General features: G+C 50.7%; 1 protein-coding gene across 4 annotated transcripts in view; it reads right to left on the reverse strand.

Moving 5' to 3' along the window:
• LSP1 (lymphocyte specific protein 1) overlaps nucleotides 1-22,230 on the reverse strand; it is a 311,165-nt gene that overhangs the window by 158,118 nt on the left and 130,817 nt on the right. Inside the window, exon 1 of one of the 4 annotated variants that reach the window (XM_078682742.1) lies at nucleotides 13,212-13,449. The exons of 2 other annotated variants lie outside the window; for them this stretch is intronic. In XM_078682742.1, the coding sequence (XP_078538868.1) occupies nucleotides 13,212-13,267 (56 nt within the window). In that variant the 5' untranslated portion in view covers nucleotides 13,268-13,449. Of the gene's footprint in view, nucleotides 1-13,211; nucleotides 13,450-22,230 lie in introns of those variants that run through there. One more of the 4 variants, XM_078682744.1, reaches the window with a different exon arrangement.

Consider the following 22,230-nt stretch of genomic DNA (forward strand, 5'->3'; position numbering starts at 1 on the left):
ACTCGGCCTGGGACAAACAGCAGACACCCACATACCTGGCGCATAAAAGGGAACACAGACTGTGCAGCCCTGTGCCCTCAGCCTGGGTACATGGAAGTGACAGGTAGCCACACTCTACATACATGCATGCGCAGCCTGAATACATGCAAGTGTCATGACACGACGCGCTGGCGGTCTGACGGGGTTTTCGTCCACAGGCCTGCTCCTACAAGGAAACTAGATATACCACATCCCCGGGAGCTCTCCTGGCGGCTCTAGGGCTCACAGCCCATGTTCCCACCGTCGGGGTACACCGGGCTACAGACGGCCTCACCCATCCCACTGGGAGCAGTGACGAGTCTGGGGGGAGCAGGCGGTACAGTAGCGTCTCTCTGGGCCAGACTGGCCGTTGCTGCCGGGTGCTGGACAGAGCCGGTCGCTGACAGTCTTCGATTGTTATTAATGACCCATTTAAGGATGGAGGTAGCTGGAGTTAATTACCTAGCAACGGAGACCCCTCCCCCTGCCCAGTGACCAACTCTGTGAACAATGAGCGGAGCCGGGCTCCCATTACCTGCTTAATCACAGCTAACTGAGCCCCATTGTGCGCCCCCGCCCCCTCCCTTCCACGCTGGGCTCCTAATCCCTTCATGGGATGGGCCGGTGCCACGGAGGAAGAAACCCGAAGAGGGAGGGGGCATTCCAACCAAGTTCAGCTCCACTGAACCGGACGGAGTATCGGGAGGACAAGGAAAGGTCACACAGAAAGCTCCCTGCGTCTGAGGCGGCAGGCACAATCCTTCACACCCAGGTATATATGTGTAAAAAACTCCCTGCCCCCACACCCCATCAGACTCTGGTACTGGTACGGACGTGTAAAGAAGCCGCCCGCTTCTTAAGTGGGTAGACGCTTCACCTGACCCCGGTACTGCTATTTATGTGTGAGAAGCGTCCTCCCTGCCTCGAAGGCGTCTAGACACACTCCATCAAACCCAGGTACTGGTATGTATGTACAAGACTGCCCTGCCTCTGATGCGCGGAGACACTTCACCAAACCCCCGTACTGGCATGTATAAGAAGCGTTTTAAATAACAACAAAGGAGTGACCGAAATGATAAAGAGGAATCGTCAATTACAATATATAAATATGCACGTAATCATGAGAAACAAAGGTCTCACATTAAGTCCAGAAAACTATTATGTACTTGGCAGAGACACAGGAGACTAGCTATATGGAATAATACAATATTTTGAAAATAAAACCCTCACTCATCAACATGGTTGATGACATGCTTCATCATGGTTTTTTTTTTTACCAAGGAGACAGAATGTCTCCCTGGACTGCTGCTACAACCGTGTTACAGCGGAGCAGATTCCAAATATGTACAAGGTGAGAAAAGTGTCAAGAGTGAAAATAAAAGATGGCAAGCTGTCCTCCACAATCAAATTAATAAGGAGTCAGATTGTCATCATTAAAAACAGTGATCACAACCATGTTGATGAGTGAGGGTTTTATTTTCAAAATATTGTATTATTCCATATAGCTAGTCTCCTGCTGGAGCACTCTCAAACAAGCATTTACAATGCAACGGTCTCGCCTTTGCAAAAGTTAGAGCTATCGGCATTGTAAGTGACAACATTTTTATTTATGTGTTGGTTTTGAAAACAGATAAATAAATGGCAGTCATTTACAATGCCAATAGCTTAATCTCACGCAAATGCCACACACAAACATACAGAGCCAAACACACACAGAGCCCACCCACACACACAGCCCTACCACCACACACACACACAGCCCCCCCACACACACATAGAGCCCCACACACACAGAGCCCCACACACACACACAGAGCCCCACCCACACACACAGAGCCCCACCCACACACACAGAGCCCCCCCACGCACACAGAGAGCCCCCCCCACACAGAGAGCCCCCCCCCACACACACACACACACACAGAGCCCCCCCACGCACACACAGAGCCCCCCCACGCACACAGAGCCCCACCCACACACACAGAGCCCCCCCACGCACACAGAGAGCCCCCCCCACACAGAGAGCCCCCCCCCCACACACACACACACACACACAGAGCCCCCCCCCACACACACAGAGCCCCCCACACACACACAGAGCCGCCCACACACACACAGAGCCCCCCACACACACACACAGAGCCCCCCCCCACACACAGAGAGCCCCCCACGCACACAGAGAGCCCCCCACGCACACAGAGAGCCCCCCACGCACACAGAGAGCCCCCCACGCACACAGAGAGCCCCCCACACACACACAGAGCCCCCCACGCACACACAGAGCCCCCCACACACACAGAGAGCCCCCCACACACACAGAGAGCCCCCCACACACACACAGAGCAGCCCCCCCACACACAGACAGAGCCCCCCCACACACACAGAGCCCCACACACACACACACACACAGAGCCCCACACAGAGCCACACACACAGAGCCCCCCCCCCTACACACACACACACACACACACACACACACAGGGCTACTGTCAGTAGCTGGCTCGAAAGAGCGATACCTGGAGATAGGGGAAGGTGTTGTGGATAGTGTAGTACATCTGCCAGTTGGACTGCACGTCGCCATCTGTGACCTTGTTTACAATGCCAATAGCTTAATCTCACGCAAATGCCACACACAAACATACAGAGCCAAACACACACAGAGCCCACCCACACACACACAGAGGCCCCCACACACACACAGAGCCCCCCCCCACACACACAGAGCCCCCCCACACACACACAGAGCCCCCCACACACACACAGAGCCCCCCACACACACACACAGAGCCCCCCCACACACACACACACACACAGAGCCCCCCCCACACACACAGAGCCCCACACACAAACACAGAGCCCCACACACAGAGCCCCCCCCACACACAGAGAGCCCCCCACGCACACAGAGAGCCCCCCACGCACACAGAGAGCCCCCCACGCACACAGAGAGCCCCCCACACACACAGAGAGCCCCCCACGCACACAGAGAGCCCCCCACACACACAGAGAGCCCCCCACGCACACACAGAGCCCCCCCACGCACACACAGACAGAGCCCCCCCACACACACAGAGCCCCACACACACACACACACACAGAGCCCCACACAGAGCCACACACACAGAGCCCCCCCCCTACACACACACACACACACACACACACACACACACACACAGGGCTACTGTCAGTAGCTGGCTCGAAAGAGCGATACCTGGAGATAGGGGAAGGTGTTGTGGATAGTGTAGTACATCTGCCAGTTGGACTGCACGTCGCCATCTGTGACCTTGTCATCGGCTCCTTCGCGGGTCTTGCCCTTGCTTTTCTCACCAAAGACACCCGTCTCCCGCACTTCTCGCACCTTGTCTCCATCGCGCTTTGCAGCTATTAGTTTACGCAGGTCAACATGTTCTACAGCACAGGCGCCTGTCCATCCTCTTCTCCCGCGGGCAGCACGATAGCGGACAAGAAGCCACCCAGGAAACCGGCATATAGGTGGTAGGGCACGCCCAGAGCTAGCAGTGCTAAAACGCCTATGCCCAGCGGCGACAGGCGGATGCCCATGGGGGCCATGGTGGGGTCTAAGAAAACCAGTGGCAGGCCGACGTCACTTTGGAGGGCAAAGAGCTGCCAGCACTGCCAACAGCCCGGCGCCGTTCACCAGAAAAGCTTGGCGGTGACGTTGTAAGAAGGAGTACAAGGGGTAGCGAACTAGACTGAGCACGCTGAATGCTTAATAGAAGTAAAATAAACCCGGAACACGTAGTATCTTTTCCCGTAGGCAACTGAAGAATTTATCCTCACATAAGATGGCCTGCCCTTGCAGCTTGTTCGAGCCGGTCTTGCTTTTTAGTATTTAAATATTCAGATGCTTTCTCCAAAATAGGCAGCAATGAAGCTCCCGGCGGCCATCTTTTGTTTACATTCTAAAGCAAAGTGCGATAGGCCGGTTACTGACAAATGAGCAGGCGAAAGTTCTACCATGCCAGCATGCTGCAGTCCCTGCCCTCCATCTTTCCTCGCTAAGAGAAAGAAGAACATCACTAGGACCTCTTCTCCAATGGCTGGCCACCGTTTAGGATGCCAGCCGATAGAGAAGTGGGGCGGGCCTTAACCTCGCTAATGAAACTCTCCCTACATCATTAAATCTTGCCAGCTCGACTGCGCAGTCTTTCGCAGGCCGAGACCTAAAAACAAGCATCACATCTACAACCTTCTCACTGACACACAACCCGACTAACTTTTCACAGCCAATTCATGGTTGGGAGACAAAATGGCTCTGGTGTTGCATCAAACAGTTCCTCAAGGCTATTCAACTATCACACACAATTGTATAGGCAAAAGAGGAGGTGTGCTAGCTGTTGTATTTAGGCAAACTTAAATATCACTAAAGCTGACTGTCACCATTAGGGGCTGGTCCTCCGCCAAGGCGGAGGAGCATCGCCCTACTGCTGTGTGAGCAGGTAAAGGAAAAATAAAATTATAAGAATGAGCTATTTTATTTTTCTATCCTTGCTCGGGTGGTATGGGGCTGGGCTGAGTCAGAGGAGCAGTTGTGGCACTCTTAGTGTGCATGACAGTTTGGCCGGCCAAACAGTCATGCACACTTATATTTTACACTGGGCTGTGTTGCACAGCCTGGGTGGATGTTAAAAAATATATATGAATATCCATATAAATTCTTTTGCATGTACTTCCAAAGAGTTCATGAGTATATAAGATCACATTAACATGAGGCCTGGAGCTCAAAATGGCTTCCTATCTGACCTTGACTGGACAAGCTTCAACAAGCTATTCTGTACACCCTTACAGGTCACCTTGCTTGTCTTGACTACATGATATGCAAATGTTACACAGTGCAGAGCCTGCCTTTCTGGTCTGCCCATATCTGGCTGTTTTGCATGGTACAGACATTGCACATCCATGTCAGCCATATTTGGCTTGGTGCCTTATTCTAAGTTCCGCTGACATGGCATTGCATACAGTATATAATACCTAGAAACTTGTCACTCTGGGAAGAAGTGGTCTGTGAGCCCCTAAGGTGGCAGATCTGACTTATTCCTTGCTAGTTAGCAATGATGCATGCTTTTGGTACCATGTAATAAAGTTCACTTTGTTTCTGAGCAACCCGCTATGTCTGGTGAGTTTCATTCATGATATGCTCCTGGGAGGGTGCCAGTATTTCCCCATCAGAATGATGTCAGAAGTGGGACATATTGGAGGACTGTGATGTCACCAGTTGATAAGTGAGATGTAAGTTAAATAACTAACTTGCCTTGCTGCAAGTGACCTTTCAGTCTTTCAAATATGTATTTAACTCATAGTATTAATAAAAAGGGACATCGACCGGCATTTAAAATAGACAGGGGACTGTAGAGAATGTTTTTAAAAATATTCTCTGTATCAATAAACTAATTGGTATGATACACTGCAGGAGAGCCTGGGTTAGAGAATAATGTATGTGCACCTACACATATAAGAAGTAGTGAAGCAGGTGACTGATAAGTAACTAAGTTACTTTATGTCAATAAATATTGACAAATGGCTAGAGACTCTTTGGGAGTTTTATAAAATCCATTTCAGGAGAGCTCTGCTAGGAGGAGGTATTAATTTTACCCACAAAAAGAAACACTCCCAGAATATAGTGAGTGGAGCTACTAATTTGCTGGTTGCACCGGAACACAGGGAAATAATTTTGAAATAGGCGTAGTAATGTCATGGATGAATGACTGCATTTGAATAGGGTATTGATTTTCAGTACTGAATATCTATGTTTCATGATTTATATATAAAAAAAAAAGGGGGGGGCATTAGTGCATGTGAGAGGGAAATTGCCTAACACTTTTTCTTTGCAGGAGATATTTTGAATTTATCTTTCAGGGTACGAGCACATTGTAAGTACAAAGCAGACATCACAAGACAGGATCTTAGATGAAAATAATGGTAAGCGCACTAGAAAGCTGTTTAAAAAGCCGTCAGGAGAGACAAATTCAAATGAAGGTAAGAATATGAAGCAAAGTAATATGGACAGTTAAGCAAGTACAAAGTAGGGTTGGAATGCCCTTTTGAGTCTGTGCAAACCTAGTGACTTGCGTATTTAAGAGTTTGCACCAATTCTTCTAAAATATTCTCATAATGAGAGGGGTTGGAAATGTACTCTTGACAGTGGCAGACATAAAAGTTCTTCCAGTATTAGGAAAAAGTGGTTGGAGTAAAAGGGAACTTGGAAACATTTAGATTTTCACATGAGCAAATATACACATGCAGAGTTGCTCATGGAAAAATGCAGTTCACAAATATTTTCTAGGAGTACTATTTCTTGGCCTATATATGCAAGGATAAACACCATGCATGCACTTTTTGAGACTTTGTTTAATAAGTGGGCTTTTAATTAGGCCTGGCGTTAGCCATGACTTTTTGTGTATATTAAAAGTATGCCTGTCACTCTCTCTCTCAGCTGGCATCACTGTGAGTGACTGTATTCTGCTCTTGCACAAGGAGCATATAGACCCACAAAGTAGTTTTGTACAGTGCACAGAATTCCTGTTGCAATGAGTACTTTTTGAGACCAAAAAAAACCGATTTTTGCTTTTGCCAATGCTTGTTAGAATGGTGAGATGCCAATAGCTCCAACACCGATATGGGTTTAGAAAAACTATGCTTAGAAAAAGTCATGCATTGAAAATAATTGAATAAATAAAAAGACCTCCAATTTCAGACCTACTGACCATGCCCAGGCTCCCAGTCCCTCTCTGAGCGCCACACCACAGCACTCAGAACAATCACAAAGCTGCTAGAGAAGTTTGGAACCCTGGGTGCTTCCTGTCCATGGAGTCCCAGAAGCAGACAGAGGATAGAGGGGGCCGGCACACAGGTAATTGATTTTTTCCCCATTACCCCCACAATCCACCTCCCCCACCGCCATTAAGTAGCAGCCACTACTGGCCTCCATACAAGATTGTGAGGCCCTCTTCACCAGATACAACCTTACACCATCTTCCTCCTGTAACCTCATGCTCCTTTATAGAACTCCTGTTAGAAATGCAACATTTGCAGACACAGTTTCAAATCCTATAACACTACACTCCACCCTATGCATTCTGGGTGACCTAAACATATGTTTGACAAAACCCATCCAAAAACATTCACCACTGGCCTAGACGCACTGAACCTACATCAAATTGTCCACAACCCCACACACATCACTGGACACATCCTACACGTCATTTTTGCAAATACAGAACTAGTTACATTTTAAACAATTACTCCAGTCACATGGTCAGACTACCATTTTCTTGCTTTCCAACATAGAACAACACAAAGCAACACACCTAAATCGACCATACATGCACCCCCTACACCATGGAACAAACTCAATTGGGAACACTTAGAAACACAACATCCAGTACACATCTAGACACTATAAATTCTGTTCACTACAGGAAGCTTTTGATATCCTGATACCATTAACACAACAGAACAAAAGAAATCGGACGCCTTGGAGAAATACAGAACTAAAAGAGAAAAAACTGCAAATTAGAAAGCACCAATGTACCCAGCTCAAAACAAACACCAATAAAGACAAAATTCACCTACAGAAATTTAACAGATTATACAAGCCAGCAATCAAAAAAGCTAAGAAAAAGTACTATTCAGACAGAATACAAAATATGAAATGTGCAAATAAAGAATTCTATAAAATTCTCACTGAATTTCGTAAACAAAATTGCCTAGGAGCTCATCCCATTACTCAAGAATTCACAGACAAACTTGGCAAATCATTACACAACCAAAGCAGACATGTTGGACTCCTACCTCCCCCCACCCAAAAAAACACTCCAAGAGTACGTTAACCCAGCCTCTCTTTTCCTTCCAAAAAATATCATACAATGAATGTATGGACCTAGTCAAAGTAAGCAGGCCTGCCGGCAGCCCTTCTGATCAGTGTTCACCATAAACCTTCAAATAAAATTCTTCTAACTACCTCTGCTGCCACACTAGTAAGAGGAATCATCAACAATTCCTTAAGTACAGGAATATTTCCAGAAGATCTGAAAAAAAGTAATACATACGCCCATTACTAAACAAAACAAACCTGGACCCGCTTAACCTGGACAACTTCAGATCAATTACAAATGGACCTTTCCCGGGCAAACTGATAGAAAGGGCGGCATTCGCCCAGATGTCACAGGTCATTGAAGATAATTCCATACTTTCAGACTGTCAAACAGGATTCAATCCAGGAAGAGGCCCAGAATCTGGCCTCATTGCCACCTGGGTTGGCCTGAAGAAAACAGTTTACATGAAAGGGGTTGCTGCACTATTTCTCTTGGACCTCTCAGCTGCCTTTGAGATGGTTAACCATGACACTCTAATAAACAGACTCTACAAAGCCGGCATAGAGGGGACTGCTATCAACTGGCTCACATCCTACCTTAAAAACAGAACTAACGCCATCCATACACCTCCCTTCTCGTTCAAACCGTACTTCACAAAAGACACCCGTCTCCCGCACTTCTCGCACCTTGTCTCCATCGCGCTTCGCAGCTAGCAGTTTACTCAGGTCAACATGTTCTACAGCACAGGCGCCTGTCCATCCTCTTCTCCCGCGGACAGCAGGATAGCGGATAATCATCTTGCCCATGCTTTTCAACATTTACATGAATTCATTACCGGCACTGATTAATCAATGTCACCTCACATGCTCTAACTATGTAGATGGCACACAAATACTCCTTAAACTGGAAATCCCCAAAGACATTGGAAGCTCACAAATGTTCAGTTGCGTCATAGTGGATGACATGGAGCCATCTCAACTAAACGCTTCCTAAATGAAAATGAGGTATCGATTGGAAAAAATGATGAGCCACTCTCTGCCTGGCGATCTGGTAATACCACCTAAAGTATCAAAGGAAGTAAGAAACCGTGAAATTACCATTAACTCCAAGCTATCAACGAATGCCCAAGTGGACAAACTAGCAAGATAAAGCTTTGTTACTATAAAAACTCTGCAACACATCTTCCCCCACCTGGGATTTCCCCCACCTGGGATAGGCTACTATCTCTCTTGTACTGTCTACACTTGACTCCGCCAATAGCCTTTGCCATGGATCATCTTTAACAACTATAAAAAGACTACAACGGATTCAGAACTTGGCTGCCAGACTACTCTTACATATAAAGCCACAAGCCCACATTTCCCCTGCCTTGACGGCCCCACATTGGTTACCGGTTGCCAGAAGATCCACATTTCAGGTGCTTTGTATCACCCACAGAGCAATACATGGAACAAAACCGGTCATCAGGAATAAAATCACTAAACACATTCAACAAAGAAACCTCTGCTCTCGAGTGGCACCTCGCCTCAGAATCACTAGATGTTGGGGGGCGTCTCCAATTTGCACTCAATTCATATTTTCAAATCAAGTTATTCATAGTTGTGAAGGTTTTTAGTTCTTAATTCTTTCATTATCCTTTTTAGCCTTTATTTACTTCCTTCTTCTTTTAGTAACATCCATTCAATTTAATCAAATTCACATATTCAAAATGAAGACTGAATATATAAAAAAAAACTTTACAACATATGAATAACTTTATTTGAGAAGAATTATTGAGTGAAGACGCCCCCCACAACATCTGGGGACAGCACCCATCCCTCTTTCTGTCCCTTCGTTAACCCTTTTCAATCCAAATAAACTCACATGTCCACTGCTCAGATTAATTTCATATCTACGTATACAAATTCACTACTGATCCTTTTTGGGTTCCGGAGTAGCATGTTACTCAATGAAAAAGGGTAGTAGCGCTATATAAATGCAATTATAATGTATGTGTAAGAAGCGCCCTGCCTCGGAGGCGTGCATACACTCCATCAGACTCTGGTATCTATGTGTAAGAAGCGCCCTGCCTCAGAGGCCTGGAATGTGGAAATAACCTGCATTAAGCTCTGGTACAGACGGCAAGGTGTAGTCACCCCGCGTATTTCGCCGACTGTCCGACATACTGTCTAGCCATAGCTTGCTCACACATCAGTCCCGTGGCCCACCCCACCTAATCACATTAATAGCATATGTACCGTCGAGTACGGATTTCAGAAAACACTGCAAGTCCCAGCATGCACATAGGCTGCGGTCTCGAAAATTCAATGAAGGCCTGTGTGCATGAGTGGTCGGTTGACACTGATCCCCTCTGCGCCCAGAAGTCTGAGCAGGGGATTGATATCCAAAAACTGAATGAGCAGACACTGCAAATTTAAAGATCTCCTGTACGTAGAGACAAAGAATGTATCGTCGTGTACTGCCCCCACACACAGTTTCTCACACAATGGCAGGAAACCCAGTAAAGAGATGAGTGAGAGAGACATGAGTTTCGCCACTGAAAGATCCGGCTTCCCAGTGTTCACACACTGGGATGATGTCACACATAGGAAAAAATATTCCCACGCCGAGACATACAGCTTTGTCGACCCCATAGATTTAAACCGCCCGGCTTCGACAGCCCTAACTATTGAAGGATGTCTCAATCCCGGACAGCACCAAAGGCCCCTTTCACTTTCACGGAGATTCTCTCCCAGCCAGGCCCGACGCGACCATCAACTTTCAAACAACAGAGGCCACGCCCAGTCACCTCCAACTTCCACGACGTCACTCCCAGCCAATGACCCGCATGACCTCTCACTCACAGCCAGTCTCATAAGGGGTTCTTCGCCAGCAGCTCCCTGGCCTGTCAGGGTATTTTCATATGTTTTCACTCCCCCTCTCAAACAGCTATGTTGGGGCCCCTCCCACCCTCAAATGACAACCCGTCCGGCTGGCACAGTGAAACGCACAGCCAAACTCTGTGGCCCTCGTAGAACTGCATGCAGCATCGCTCCCAGAAGTGTCAGAGCTCCCACAGCCTGCCCCCACCAGTGTCGGGGGTACCACAGAGCCTCCCGTCAGCCTGCCTCCTCAGTCTCCCAGGGAGACAGCCTCAGAGTCTCACAGAGAGTGCTTCTCAGAGTCTGCCCGTGAGTCAGCCTCAGGGTTAAGCCAGGGAGTCAGCCAAGCAGCCAAGTCAGCTTCAGTGTCTGTCACGGAATAAGTCTCAGTGGTCACTTATGCTGCCTCCACCTGTCTCAGTGACTCTATAACCCACACACCCGGTCCAATGGGGTCTCATTCCAGCACCTCTCATCGCCCCCTCTTTATCCCATAGCCAGTTTTAGATGTGGACGAGCCATAAAATCCACAGGGAGAGCCGAGCCATGGGTCTGGCTTGTCTCCAAGAGCCCTACCTCGGGCCGAGCCCACATCTTTGGACGTAATCCGTTCTGCAAATGTCATAAACAGGATAAAGGCTCTTCACATCGAAAAAAAAATCAAATTTTAACACATGGAAGCGTTTAACTTTAGAGCATTTGATTTCATCACTGCATTGAATTTATGGAATGGAATGTATTAGGAATGATTAAAACATATGCGAGAGATTTTTGTACAGGACAGATCCTGAAGAGATCTCGATTCTCCCAAGTGTGATGATAAAGGGGAAAGGAGGCAAAGTGAAATAAGATAATTGTCTAAGAACACAACATATGGTCCAGCAGGGAAGCAGAAACTGGTCCCAGATTTCCTGGCTGTACATCGAGTCTCTACATGGGCCTCTATCTGAATCGAGGCTTAATGCTTTATCTTAATTTCTCTGAGGGCATATACACACGAAGGCCTGGCTTGTTTGTGGCTCGAGGTTACAAGAAATCTACGAGCTGAGCCAGACATCCAGATGAAGCCTTCTGGGTGTCTGACCCGTGCTCACCCACCTGTAGACTCAGTGGTCGCATGGTCTCCTTCCACAACTCTGAGTGGTCCTGTGGGGTTTTACGGACTCTCACTCCTACCTAGAGGTCCGTGAGTCTGTCAGAGCAGAGCCACTTGTTGAGCCCCACCCCTTGCCTCGCCGCGGTGGGGCTGTGGTCTTTATTAATTGCTCAAGCGTTAAAGCTCTCCTCATGCAGACTTCAGTCTCACACTCAGTGGCGTGCTACTCGCCAGAAAAGCACTTCAACACCCTTCAGGGGTAAGTGCTATATGAATGCAAACCTTTCTTCCTCTTTTACCCCTCCGCTATCCTTCTCACTCCAAATAACTGACTAAATATCAACCACTGAAATTACTTCATATTTCACCATATCAATTCACCACTAATCCTTTATGGGCTTCCCGAATAGCGTGCGTGAAAAAGCGCTATATAAATACGAACCTTTTCCCCCCCTCTATTGTTCTGCTATCATTCTGAATAACTGACTAACCTAGCCAACACTTAAAATGTACTTGCATGTTTCACTATACTAATTCAACACTAATCCTCTATGGGTCCCGGAGTAGAGTTCTACTCGCAGAAAAAAGCGCTTCGACGCCTCATCAGGGGTAGTAAGCGCTATATAAATGCAATTACAATACAATCCCACTGTCTTCAATGCCGTGTTAGTCCCGAGCTCTGCAGCGGCACACCTGTGCGCGCTAGGGCCCCGGGAGCGCTCCGAGACGTGGGAGGGGAGGACACCTCGGTGTCCGGGCACGAGAGGATGCAGACAACAAAGCACGCCACGCCGCCGTGGCATGAGGGTCGAGGGCCACAGGCGCACCCGGCCGTGCCCACGGGGAGGCATGCGAGGGAGAGAACAGCTGAAAGCGCGGGCACTGCCCCTGCCTCCCCCCTCTGAGGCTTCAGCGTCGCCATGCCCCGTCTCACCTCCACTCCCACCGCGCATCCCGGGCGCTGCTGGCATTCCAGACAGCAGGAGTTCAAGTTCCCCCGGTGAGGTCACCCCGTCTGTGAGCCGTCGCACCCCAGCCCCGAGACGACAGGGGGAGGGGTCACTCAGAAACCGAGAGACTCTTAGCAGCCAGTACATTGAACAGAGAGCTCCACACAAGGGCAGCGACCGCCGCCCACAAACGCATGTGCCTGACTGAGGTGGGGAGGCAGGAACACCAACGCAGACAAAGGGGGCACTCCCAGCCCCCACGGGCACACGGTACCTCACTGGCTGGGCCACCGGGAGACCACCCCTCGAGCCAGCAGTCCTGCCGAGAGAGGAAAGGATCCATTGCGCAGCGGCGTGGGGGTGAGGGACGCGCGCCGTCTCCCCTCATATCATCCCACATCACTAAGTCTTCCCCACACACACACACACACGTGGAGTCCCCCGCCCTTACTTCAGCAGGTTCTGCAGCCTCTTGCTGGAATCTCTTCTCACCAGGACCGTAGACATCTTCCTCGGACAGCGGCTGGGCGCTCGGGACCTCTGCTCCAGGTGGTCTGCCCGCAGCCCTCTCTCCTCACAGCCTAGGCTCCCTCCGGCTGGCTCCTTCCTCTCTTGGATTCAGGAAGTTGAGTCTGCTCGGGGCTCTCTTTTGTTTCCCCCTCAGTGTGTGTATCTGCCACCCCTCCCCCGTCCCTTCTCCGCCCCCACCCCTCCTGTCCCTCCCCTGCCCACGGTGCCTGTGGGAGCGGAGTTGAGTCACATTGCTGGAGTGCTTCCTTCCTCCATGCTCCACCTTCGCCGCCGTGTCCTCTCGGCTTCCTCCGTCCATCCTCCGGGCTCCGTGGGTGCTGGGAGGTGCCATGCGCATCTGTTTCCAGCTGGCATCCACCCGCGGCGTGTATCCTCCGGTGCCCAGGTCTTTTCTGGATCTATCCCTTGTCAACTCTCATCCGTACGCCGCATCCTCCTCACTCCGCGAGTGTCCCCCCCTCCCCGACTATCTGATGCTCCACTTTACAGTATACTGAACTAGGTGTGCCCCTCCCTCCACACGATGCCCGTCGAGGTGGCCCCGTGCTCACCTAAACACAATCCATGATCCGGTACGTCCCTTACCTTCCTGCACACCCTCCAGCTGTACCAATCTATACAGTACACCCTAACCCTGTGTAGACTCACTCTCTATGCCCACCTACATAGCACCCTATCTCCGGTACACCTCCGTGGACACCCTCCCGCCATCTCTGCCAACCTACACGTGCACCCTTTCCCCTACTTTATCCGTCCGTGTACACACTCTTGCTGTGCTCACTTACACCCTCGTCCCACCTCCCTGCGCCCCCTTCCTCATGTTCGCCTTCTGTTCACTTTCCATCTGTGTTAAACCCCTTATCAATGTACTGTATTAGACACAATCATGGACAACTGCCCCATTGGATGTTACTATAACGCACGGATGCTTTATAAGATGTTATTAATTAGTCTTATACCATGAACTTTGCTGCTGTAACTTTTGTTCTTTTTCTAATGAAAAATTATAAATGTTTTAATTGACCGGAACAATAAACTATTACTTACTTACTATCTGTGGAAATCTTCACGAACACCCCCGTACGCCCCAGAGGTGCCCACCTGCATGTGGATCCCTCTCTGCCTCTTCACCTCCTCCCCCCGCAGCCCTCTAACTGTGTACAGTGGACCCCCCCTTTTCGTGGCCACTGGCTGTGCACCACTCTGTCAATCAATCAATCAATCATAACACTTGTATAGCGCACTACTCACCCGGAAGGGTCAGAAGGCGCTTGGGGTGGGGGGGGGGGGGCTACTGCTCGAACAGCCAGGTCTTGAGTTGTCTCCTGAAGGCGAGGTGGTCCTGGGTCAGCCGAAGGTGGATGGGGAGGGAGTTCATGTCTTGGCCGCCAGGTAGGAGAAGGATCTGCCTCCGACGGTGGCTCTTCGGATGCGTGGTACGGCGGCGAGGGCGAGGCTGGTGGACCGTAGCTGGCGGGCGGGCGTGTAGAAGGTCAGGCGGTCGTTGAGGTACTTGGGGCCCAGGTCGTGGAGAAACTTGTGTGCGTGGGTGAGGAGTCTGAACGTGATCCTCTTGTTGACGGGGAGCCAGTGCTGGTCCCTCAGGTGGCCGGAGATGTGGTTGCGTCGGGGGACGTCCAGTATGAGTCGGGCGGAGGCGTTCTGGATGCGTTGGAGTCTTTTCTGTAGCTTGGCTGTGGTTCTGGCGTAGAGGGTGTTTCCGTAGTCCAGTCGGCTGGTGATGAGGGCCTGGGTGACCGTCTTCCTGGTTTCGGTCGGGATCCATCGGAAGATCTTGCGAAGCATGCGAAGGGTGTGGAAGCATGATGAGGAGACGGCGTTGACTTGTCTGGTCATCGAGAGGGAGGAGTCCAGGATGAAGCCTAGGTTGCGTGCGTGGTCTGTTGGCTTGGGAGCGGTGCCCAGGGCGGGGGGCCACCAGTAGTCGTCCCAGGCAGGGGGTGATGGTCCTAGGATGGGGACTTCCGTCTTGTCTGAGTTCAGTTTCAGGCGGCTGTTCTTCATCCACTCGGCGACGTCTTTCATCCCTTCGTGTAGGCTGGTTCTGGCGGTATCTGGGTGTCTGGTGAGGGAGAGGATCAGCTGGGTGTCGTCGGCGTAGGAGATGATGTTGAGGTTGTGTTGGCGTGCGATGGCAGCAAGAGGTCTCATGTAGACGTTGAAGAGGGTGGGGCTAAGTGAAGATCCCTGCGGGACGCCGCAGATGACTTCGGTGGCCTCGGATCGGAACGGGGGGAGGCGGACTCTGTGTTTTTCCGGCGAGGAACGAGACGATCCACTCCAGTGCCTTCCCTTGGATGCCGGTGTTGCTGAGGCGTTGGACTAGGATGCGGTGGCAGACAGTGTCGAACGCTGCGGAGAGGTCCAAGAGGATGAGTGCCGCTGTTTCCCCGTTGTCGAGCAGGGCTCGGATGTCGTCGGTGGCTGCGATGAGGGCGGTCTCGGTGCTGTGGTTGGCTCTGAAGCCGGACTGCGAGGGGTCGAGGGATCCGTTTGTCTCGAGGAAGGCGGCAAGCTGTCTGTTGACTATCTTCTCGATGACTTTGGCAGGAAAAGGGAGGAGCGAGATGGGACGGAAGTTCTTGAGGTCGGTGGGGTCCGCTGTTGGTTTCTTCAGTAGGGCGCTGAGCTCGGCGTGCTTCCAGGTCTCCGGGAATGTGGCGGTGTTGAAGGAGGTGTTGATGACGTCCCGGAGTTGGGGTGCGATGGTGGAGTCGGCCTTGTTGAAGACGTGGTGGGGGCAGGGGTTTGTTGGGGATCCGGAGTGGATGGTGTTCATCGTGCGGGCTGTGTCTTCGGTGGTTACCGTGGTCCAGGTGCGGAGGGTGGCGGTGGGGTGCGTTGGTTCGACGGTTGGGTGCGAGGGCGGTGCGCCGAAGCGGTTGTGGATATCGGCAATCTTGCGGTGGAAGAACGAGGCGAGAGAGTCGCAGAGATCTTGTGAGGGAGTGATGTCGTTGTTGCCGGTGCTGGGGTTGGAGAACTCCTTGACGATGCTGAAGAGTTCCTTGCTGTCGTGGGCGTTGTTGTCTAGTCGCTCCTTTAGCGATTTCTTCTTGGTGGTACGGATGAGCTGGTGGTGCTTGCGGGTGGCGTGTTTGAGGGCGGTCATGTTGTCAGTGGTCTGGTCGAGGAGCCAGGCTTTCTCGAGGGTGCGGCAGGTCTTCTTGGAGTCCTTGAGTTCGTCGGTGAACCAGGGGGCCTTCTTGCTTCTGGGTCTGCTGGGAGGGTCCTTCAGTGGTGCGAGGTCGTCGGCGCAGGCGGTCAGCCACTGCGTGAAGTTGCGGGCTGCCTCGTTGGGGTCCGTTGTGCTGGCAGGTGGGTTCTGGCTGAGGGAGGTGGTGAGCTGGTCGGCGGTGATCTTGCTCCATCTCCTGTGAGGAGCCGGCTGCGGGTGGTGGTGGGTAGTGGTTTTTCTGAAGCTGAAGTGGATGCAGCTGTGGTCGGTCCAGTGGAGTACGGTGGAGTGGCTGAAGGTGATGTGCTTGCTGGATGAGAAGACTGGGTCAAGCGTGTGGCCGGCGTAGTGGGTGGGGGTGTTGACCAGTTGCTTGAGTCCGAGGTTGGCGAGGTTGTCCAGCAGGGCGGCGGTGTTGCGGACCTTGTTGTTCTCCAGGTGGAAGTTCAGGTCCCCTAGGAGGATGTAGTCGGCGGAGGGGAGGGCGTGTGGGCTGATGAAGTCCGCGATGTCCTCGCTGAATTGTGTGCGTGGTCCCGGGGGTCTGTAGATAAGGGTGCCTCTGTGGGTCGTCTTTGGGTCGGTGTGAATCTGGAAGTGGAGGTGCTCGGCGGTGGCGAGGGTGTCGATGGAGTTGGTCGTGATGCGGATGGTGTTCTTGTGGATGATGGCGATGCCTCCTCCGGTCTGGTTGACGCGATCCCTCCTGATGATCTTGTACCCGTCCTCGATGGCGATGTCGGGGGCTGAGGAGGCGTTCATCCAGGTTTCCGTGAGGAAGGCGACGTCTGGTGATGTTGTGTCGAGGAGGTTCCAGAGTTCCACGGCGTGTCTGTGGACGGAGCGGGTGTTGAGCAGGATGCACTTGAGGTTGCTGCTGGTGTTCGGCTTGGCGGGCGCGGTGCAGGTGAAGGGTCCGTGGGTGTGTTTCGGGGCGGCCCGACAGCAGGTGGGGTCCCGGCCGGCATTGAGGGCGTTGAGGGCAGCAGCGTTGTAGGTCCGTCGGGTCGTCTTGCATCGGTGGGGGCCAGGGGTCCTGGCGCTGGGCGCGGTCCAGGCGCAGACTGTGCGCCGAAGGCAAGCCCATCGGCGCGCCCACTGCGCGTTCGCTCGGTCGCCATTTAAGGCTAAGTGGGAGGGAGGAGCAGCTGGGAGGCGGGAGCAGGGAGGGCACAGAACAAAGGGGGCGTGGCCGCGTGAGCGGCGGCGGGGACAGGGGCGGGGAAGGCGCAGGGGGAGACGGCAAAATTTAACAAAGAGGCAAGAAAAACAACAGTGCAACAATAAATACAACAGAAATACGGCGGAACTGCGGGGGCAACGAATAGCGAGGCAGGCAGCTAGGCAGGCGGCAAAACGAGGCTGCGAGCAGCAGCGAGGGGCACACACACAGCTGGTGGCCGTGCGGCACGGGGGTGTCCTGGAAACTCTAAAGCTTTCTATGTGCGCACCTTTCCATGTGCACTGCCCCCATCTCCAGGAGACTACAGACTCCCGGTCTATTCTTTCACCCCCAGTCCTTTGTCTTTGTGCTGGTCTGATCCACCCCCACCTGCTGAGCCTTACAAGCACCTCCCTGTACCCACTATACATACTCGTATCTCTTTTCGAATATAACTACCGCACATATTTTGAGCTAACACCTTGTGTACATCCTTTTGCCCTACTGGCACTGGGCGTTTATGGATGCATGGAACGAGACTGCCGTTTTAAGACTAGCAAACGGCAGGGTCACGTGACCGCCCCTCTCTACAAGGAGCCCACCTTTCTTTACATAACTCACAATCCTATGTACACGCAGCAATGTACATTACATTCATGTATCAGTAATTGCACAAACAGAAGGAAGAGTAGATTAAGGTTTGTCTTTCTTTGTCTTTTAATTCTTTATGCCCAGCCAACACGTGTTTCGTCGTAAGGGGGTTAACCCCGCAACGTCTTCAGGGCTACAAAAACATGGTCATGTCAAAATAAACAACAGATTGTACTCATATGATTAAAAACATGGTGAAGGCACTTTTCACCACTGTGTTATCCCTAATTTGCAGGATACATCCTACTTGTGGAGCAGATAGTGCATGAGTTTCCACAGCATGCAGGAGTGATTAAGTGGACTCTTGAGGCGCTTCCCTAACATGTTCTACGATCTATCCACTATATGGTGCCCGTGATGTTCAATATATCAAGTATGCTTATTAGTGTGGTGCCTGTGATCAGAACATTTTTCAAGACCCATCCTGCTTATATGCAGTGCTCGACTATGGCCAGTCACAACCATGTGCTTAGGAGGTGACTCCTCCCTTTGTTGTCAAATCTTCTAACATGCCTGTTTGGCTTGTCGAGTATCTTGGTTCTCATCTCCTAAAATATATGGAAAAGCGCATGCAACAAACATCACCAAATGCACTGTAATGTGCATTCCAAGTCCTATCTAAGGTTGGGATACCCAACAGTACCGTCCTGAAACCCTCAATGGTATCATGCTCCTATTACCTGTCCGCTGGTTTTACTTCCGACCCGTCAAGTGTGAGACGTTGGCCTGGTATATGATGTCCACTAATTAAAGTGGGCACCTTGCAGCAGTCCAAACAACGCTCATGGTGATTTAAGCGGTCAAAGATAACCTTAGAAAGCTATCCCAGTGGTAACTGGGGAGAGCAGCCTTCAGGCTTAGTCTTGAAAGAAAGGTAGGCAGCTTGTTTTACCAGAATGCAACCTTATTGTATTGGTTAAATGAAAGGCGAACCACACAGTAGTTATAAAAATATGTATTTATTATTATAACACACCTTAAATACCTCACAGTATCTGCTACACACAGATATACACAAAGCACACAATACTGTAGCACAGACACAATTCGTAAGTAGCACTAATACACAGGGGGCTCCAGGGGGAGACCAAACTATATACTAAAATAGTGGTATAAGAACCACAACTCGAGTCAAGACAGTGTCTAGAGATTATAGAATCGCTGGGACCCCAAGGCGAGTAAGAAGGGACCCCACGGAGGACAGGTGCAGTGTGAGAACAAGTCTGCGTGCTACGTACAATTCAATGGGAGAGTCGCGGTTGCAGTTTTAAAGTTTAAGGACCCTTCCCAGTTGATTAAGAAGAAACCCTTTAGAACATACAAGGCTGGAGAGCCACCCCACCCGTGGATACCGAAGTACCAGAGTTACCTATCCCCGGGAACTGGTGCATAGGGCTGAAGTGTCGTCGGAAACCGCCGTCAATCTCAACGGGAGTCTTCAAAGAAATGCCACTGCTGGAAAGAAGAAATGTGTCCAGTGGAACCCACAGGTGGATTCTTGATTGAAGGAATCTGAAAGCAGAGGGAACAGAGTCAAGGTCACTCAGGAGTGACCAGGGGCTCGGTAGACGAATGCCCACCGATGTCGGGTTCTTCAGGTGTGAAGATGGAGACCTTGACTTTGCAGCCACGGGGACCCGGAGAAGTCGAGGATGACCAGGAGCCGGATACGAGCTGTCCCAGAAAGGATGTTGAGTGATGAGGGGTCGGTGTCCGGCAGGAGCACCAACAAGCCTTGGAAGCGGCAAGCCACGAAGAAGGTAGAGTAAGGTTACGATCTGGCCCAGCAAGGACCAGGAGACTCTCCACAGCAAGGGGAGTCAGGGGCAGGCCTGCAGCAACCAGGGGAGCCAAAGAAAAGCAAGATTGTCCCTTAAATGGACCCACAGGCGGAAGGCACAGGAGTCGCAAGGGGACCTCTAGCAGTTTCACAAAGTCACAGCTTGCAGGGCACCGAGTGCGAGGAGGCCAAAGCAGTTTGTATGAAATGTGTGCAGAGGTTGGGGCTATCGATAACCCAATGCACTTAGGTGGGCAACACCAACAAGCATTTGCACTTGCAAAAGTACGCAGTGCCCAGGGGTTCGGGTTATGCGGTCCCCACGAGGGATACTGGCCTCAGACTTGGTGAGAGGGCAGCTCAAGAAACATAGGAAACCACCTCCTTTGTTGCTGGAGTCTTCAGAGTCCGCAGGAGCTCAGGGACAGCAGACCGGTCAGTTGCATTGCAGGGCCTGCGAATGCATGGGAGTGGCTCCTTCACCCCAAGGGAGATACTTCAGTTGTCCTTGATGCTCAACAGGTCCTGCACAGAGCCTGTACGGGGCACAAGCACAGATGATGCTTTGGACAGAGAGGGAGACAAAGTCGGGCCCAATCAAAGTCCAGCGAAGTGAAGTCCAGAGTTTCCAGATAGTCGAAGTTTAGTGGTTTCTGGTTCAGAATCTTGTCCACGTCGAATCTAGGGTCCTACAGCCAGGTAAGCCCTTTTTTACCCATGGGAGAGGGTTTGACAGACTCGGGACACCCTCCCAGTGGGGAGGATTCTCCCATGTTTTGTCAAGTTTTGTGCCAGTGCAGGAGCCAATGGCTCCCAGGACTGATTTGAACTAGACTATGCAAAGGGACACCAAGTGTGCCTTAGATGCAGACTTTCAGGCACATTGGAAGTGCAGCCACCCAGCCCAATACACTAAATCCTGTCTGGGAGGTGGTCACACCTCCTTGTGACAGGATCCCTATTGTTCTGCCATCCCTTGCTCGAGCTTGGCTCAGCAGCAGGAGGGCAGAAATGTGCCTCTGGTTGGCAGCAACCATTTTGTGCTGCCTTTGTCGAGAAGGCTGGTACCGGGAAGATCAGGGACCCCACAAAGCTCACTTCAGAAAGGTGGAGTCATACCTCCCACACCGGTTACCGGTGTGGAGGTATGATTCCAAGGTGTTTTATACCGAACACGACACATTGCAGCAGTTTGAGATAACATTTTATGCAAGCAGTTAATGCACATCTACCTATATGTCTGGCTGCATCACCGACAACCCAGGAGAATGGTCTCCGAAGGCTGCAGGGGTGCTCTGCTCATGCAGGGGCACCCTCGCACGTAAAACCCAGCACCCTGCCTTCAGGATTGTCATGGTCTGCTAGAGGGGTGACTGATAGTTTTTAAGTGTAATGACCAATAGATATAGTAAACCTATATCTTTCTTAAGTGGTGCAAGCACCAGCTTACATAGGCTGCTCTGGCAGGCCTGTAGTTCCATTTTGCATGGCCTCTCATGGGTGGCATAATACATGCTTCAGCCCATGGGAGGTCTCTGGGGTACCTATGCCCTGGGTACATGTGTACCATATACTAGGGACTGACAAGGGTACCCCTAGTATCCAATCTCGAGTGTACCCAAGAACATGGCATAACATTTTAGGGAGAAAGGAGATAGACTGGTGTCCTGATTAGCAGGATCACAGTCAGACTAGTAAAAAAACAGCAAAACATCAGGCAAAACGTGGGGGTAACTATGCAGTCAGGTCCTACCTTTCTACATCAAGTATTAATGAATATCAGCCTGTCGCTTCCAATGTAACTATATTCCTGTTAATGTAGAGCCACAGACTTATTTTTTGCTTAGTTATAACCTCAAACAAATGTAAATTTACCAATTGCGCAGACATCGTTGTTATATCACAATATCGTAGTTCCCTGTTAATGCAGAGCCATAATCCTTACTTATTGCTCAGTCATGCCCTCAAAATTCTAAATAAAAGCATATACAAATTTAATCGCTGTAGATCTAATGTAGCGCCAGCACCTACTTTTTCATATCTCATAAGCTCACAAAATGTCCCTGTATCTCTAACGCGGACATTATTGTATTATCACATATTGTACACCTCTCTCTACACGCAACCATAACGCGAGCATCGCTTCG

Source organism: Lissotriton helveticus, chromosome 3_1, assembly GCF_964261635.1.
Source record: "Lissotriton helveticus chromosome 3_1, aLisHel1.1, whole genome shotgun sequence".
NCBI lineage: Eukaryota > Metazoa > Chordata > Amphibia > Caudata > Salamandridae > Lissotriton > Lissotriton helveticus.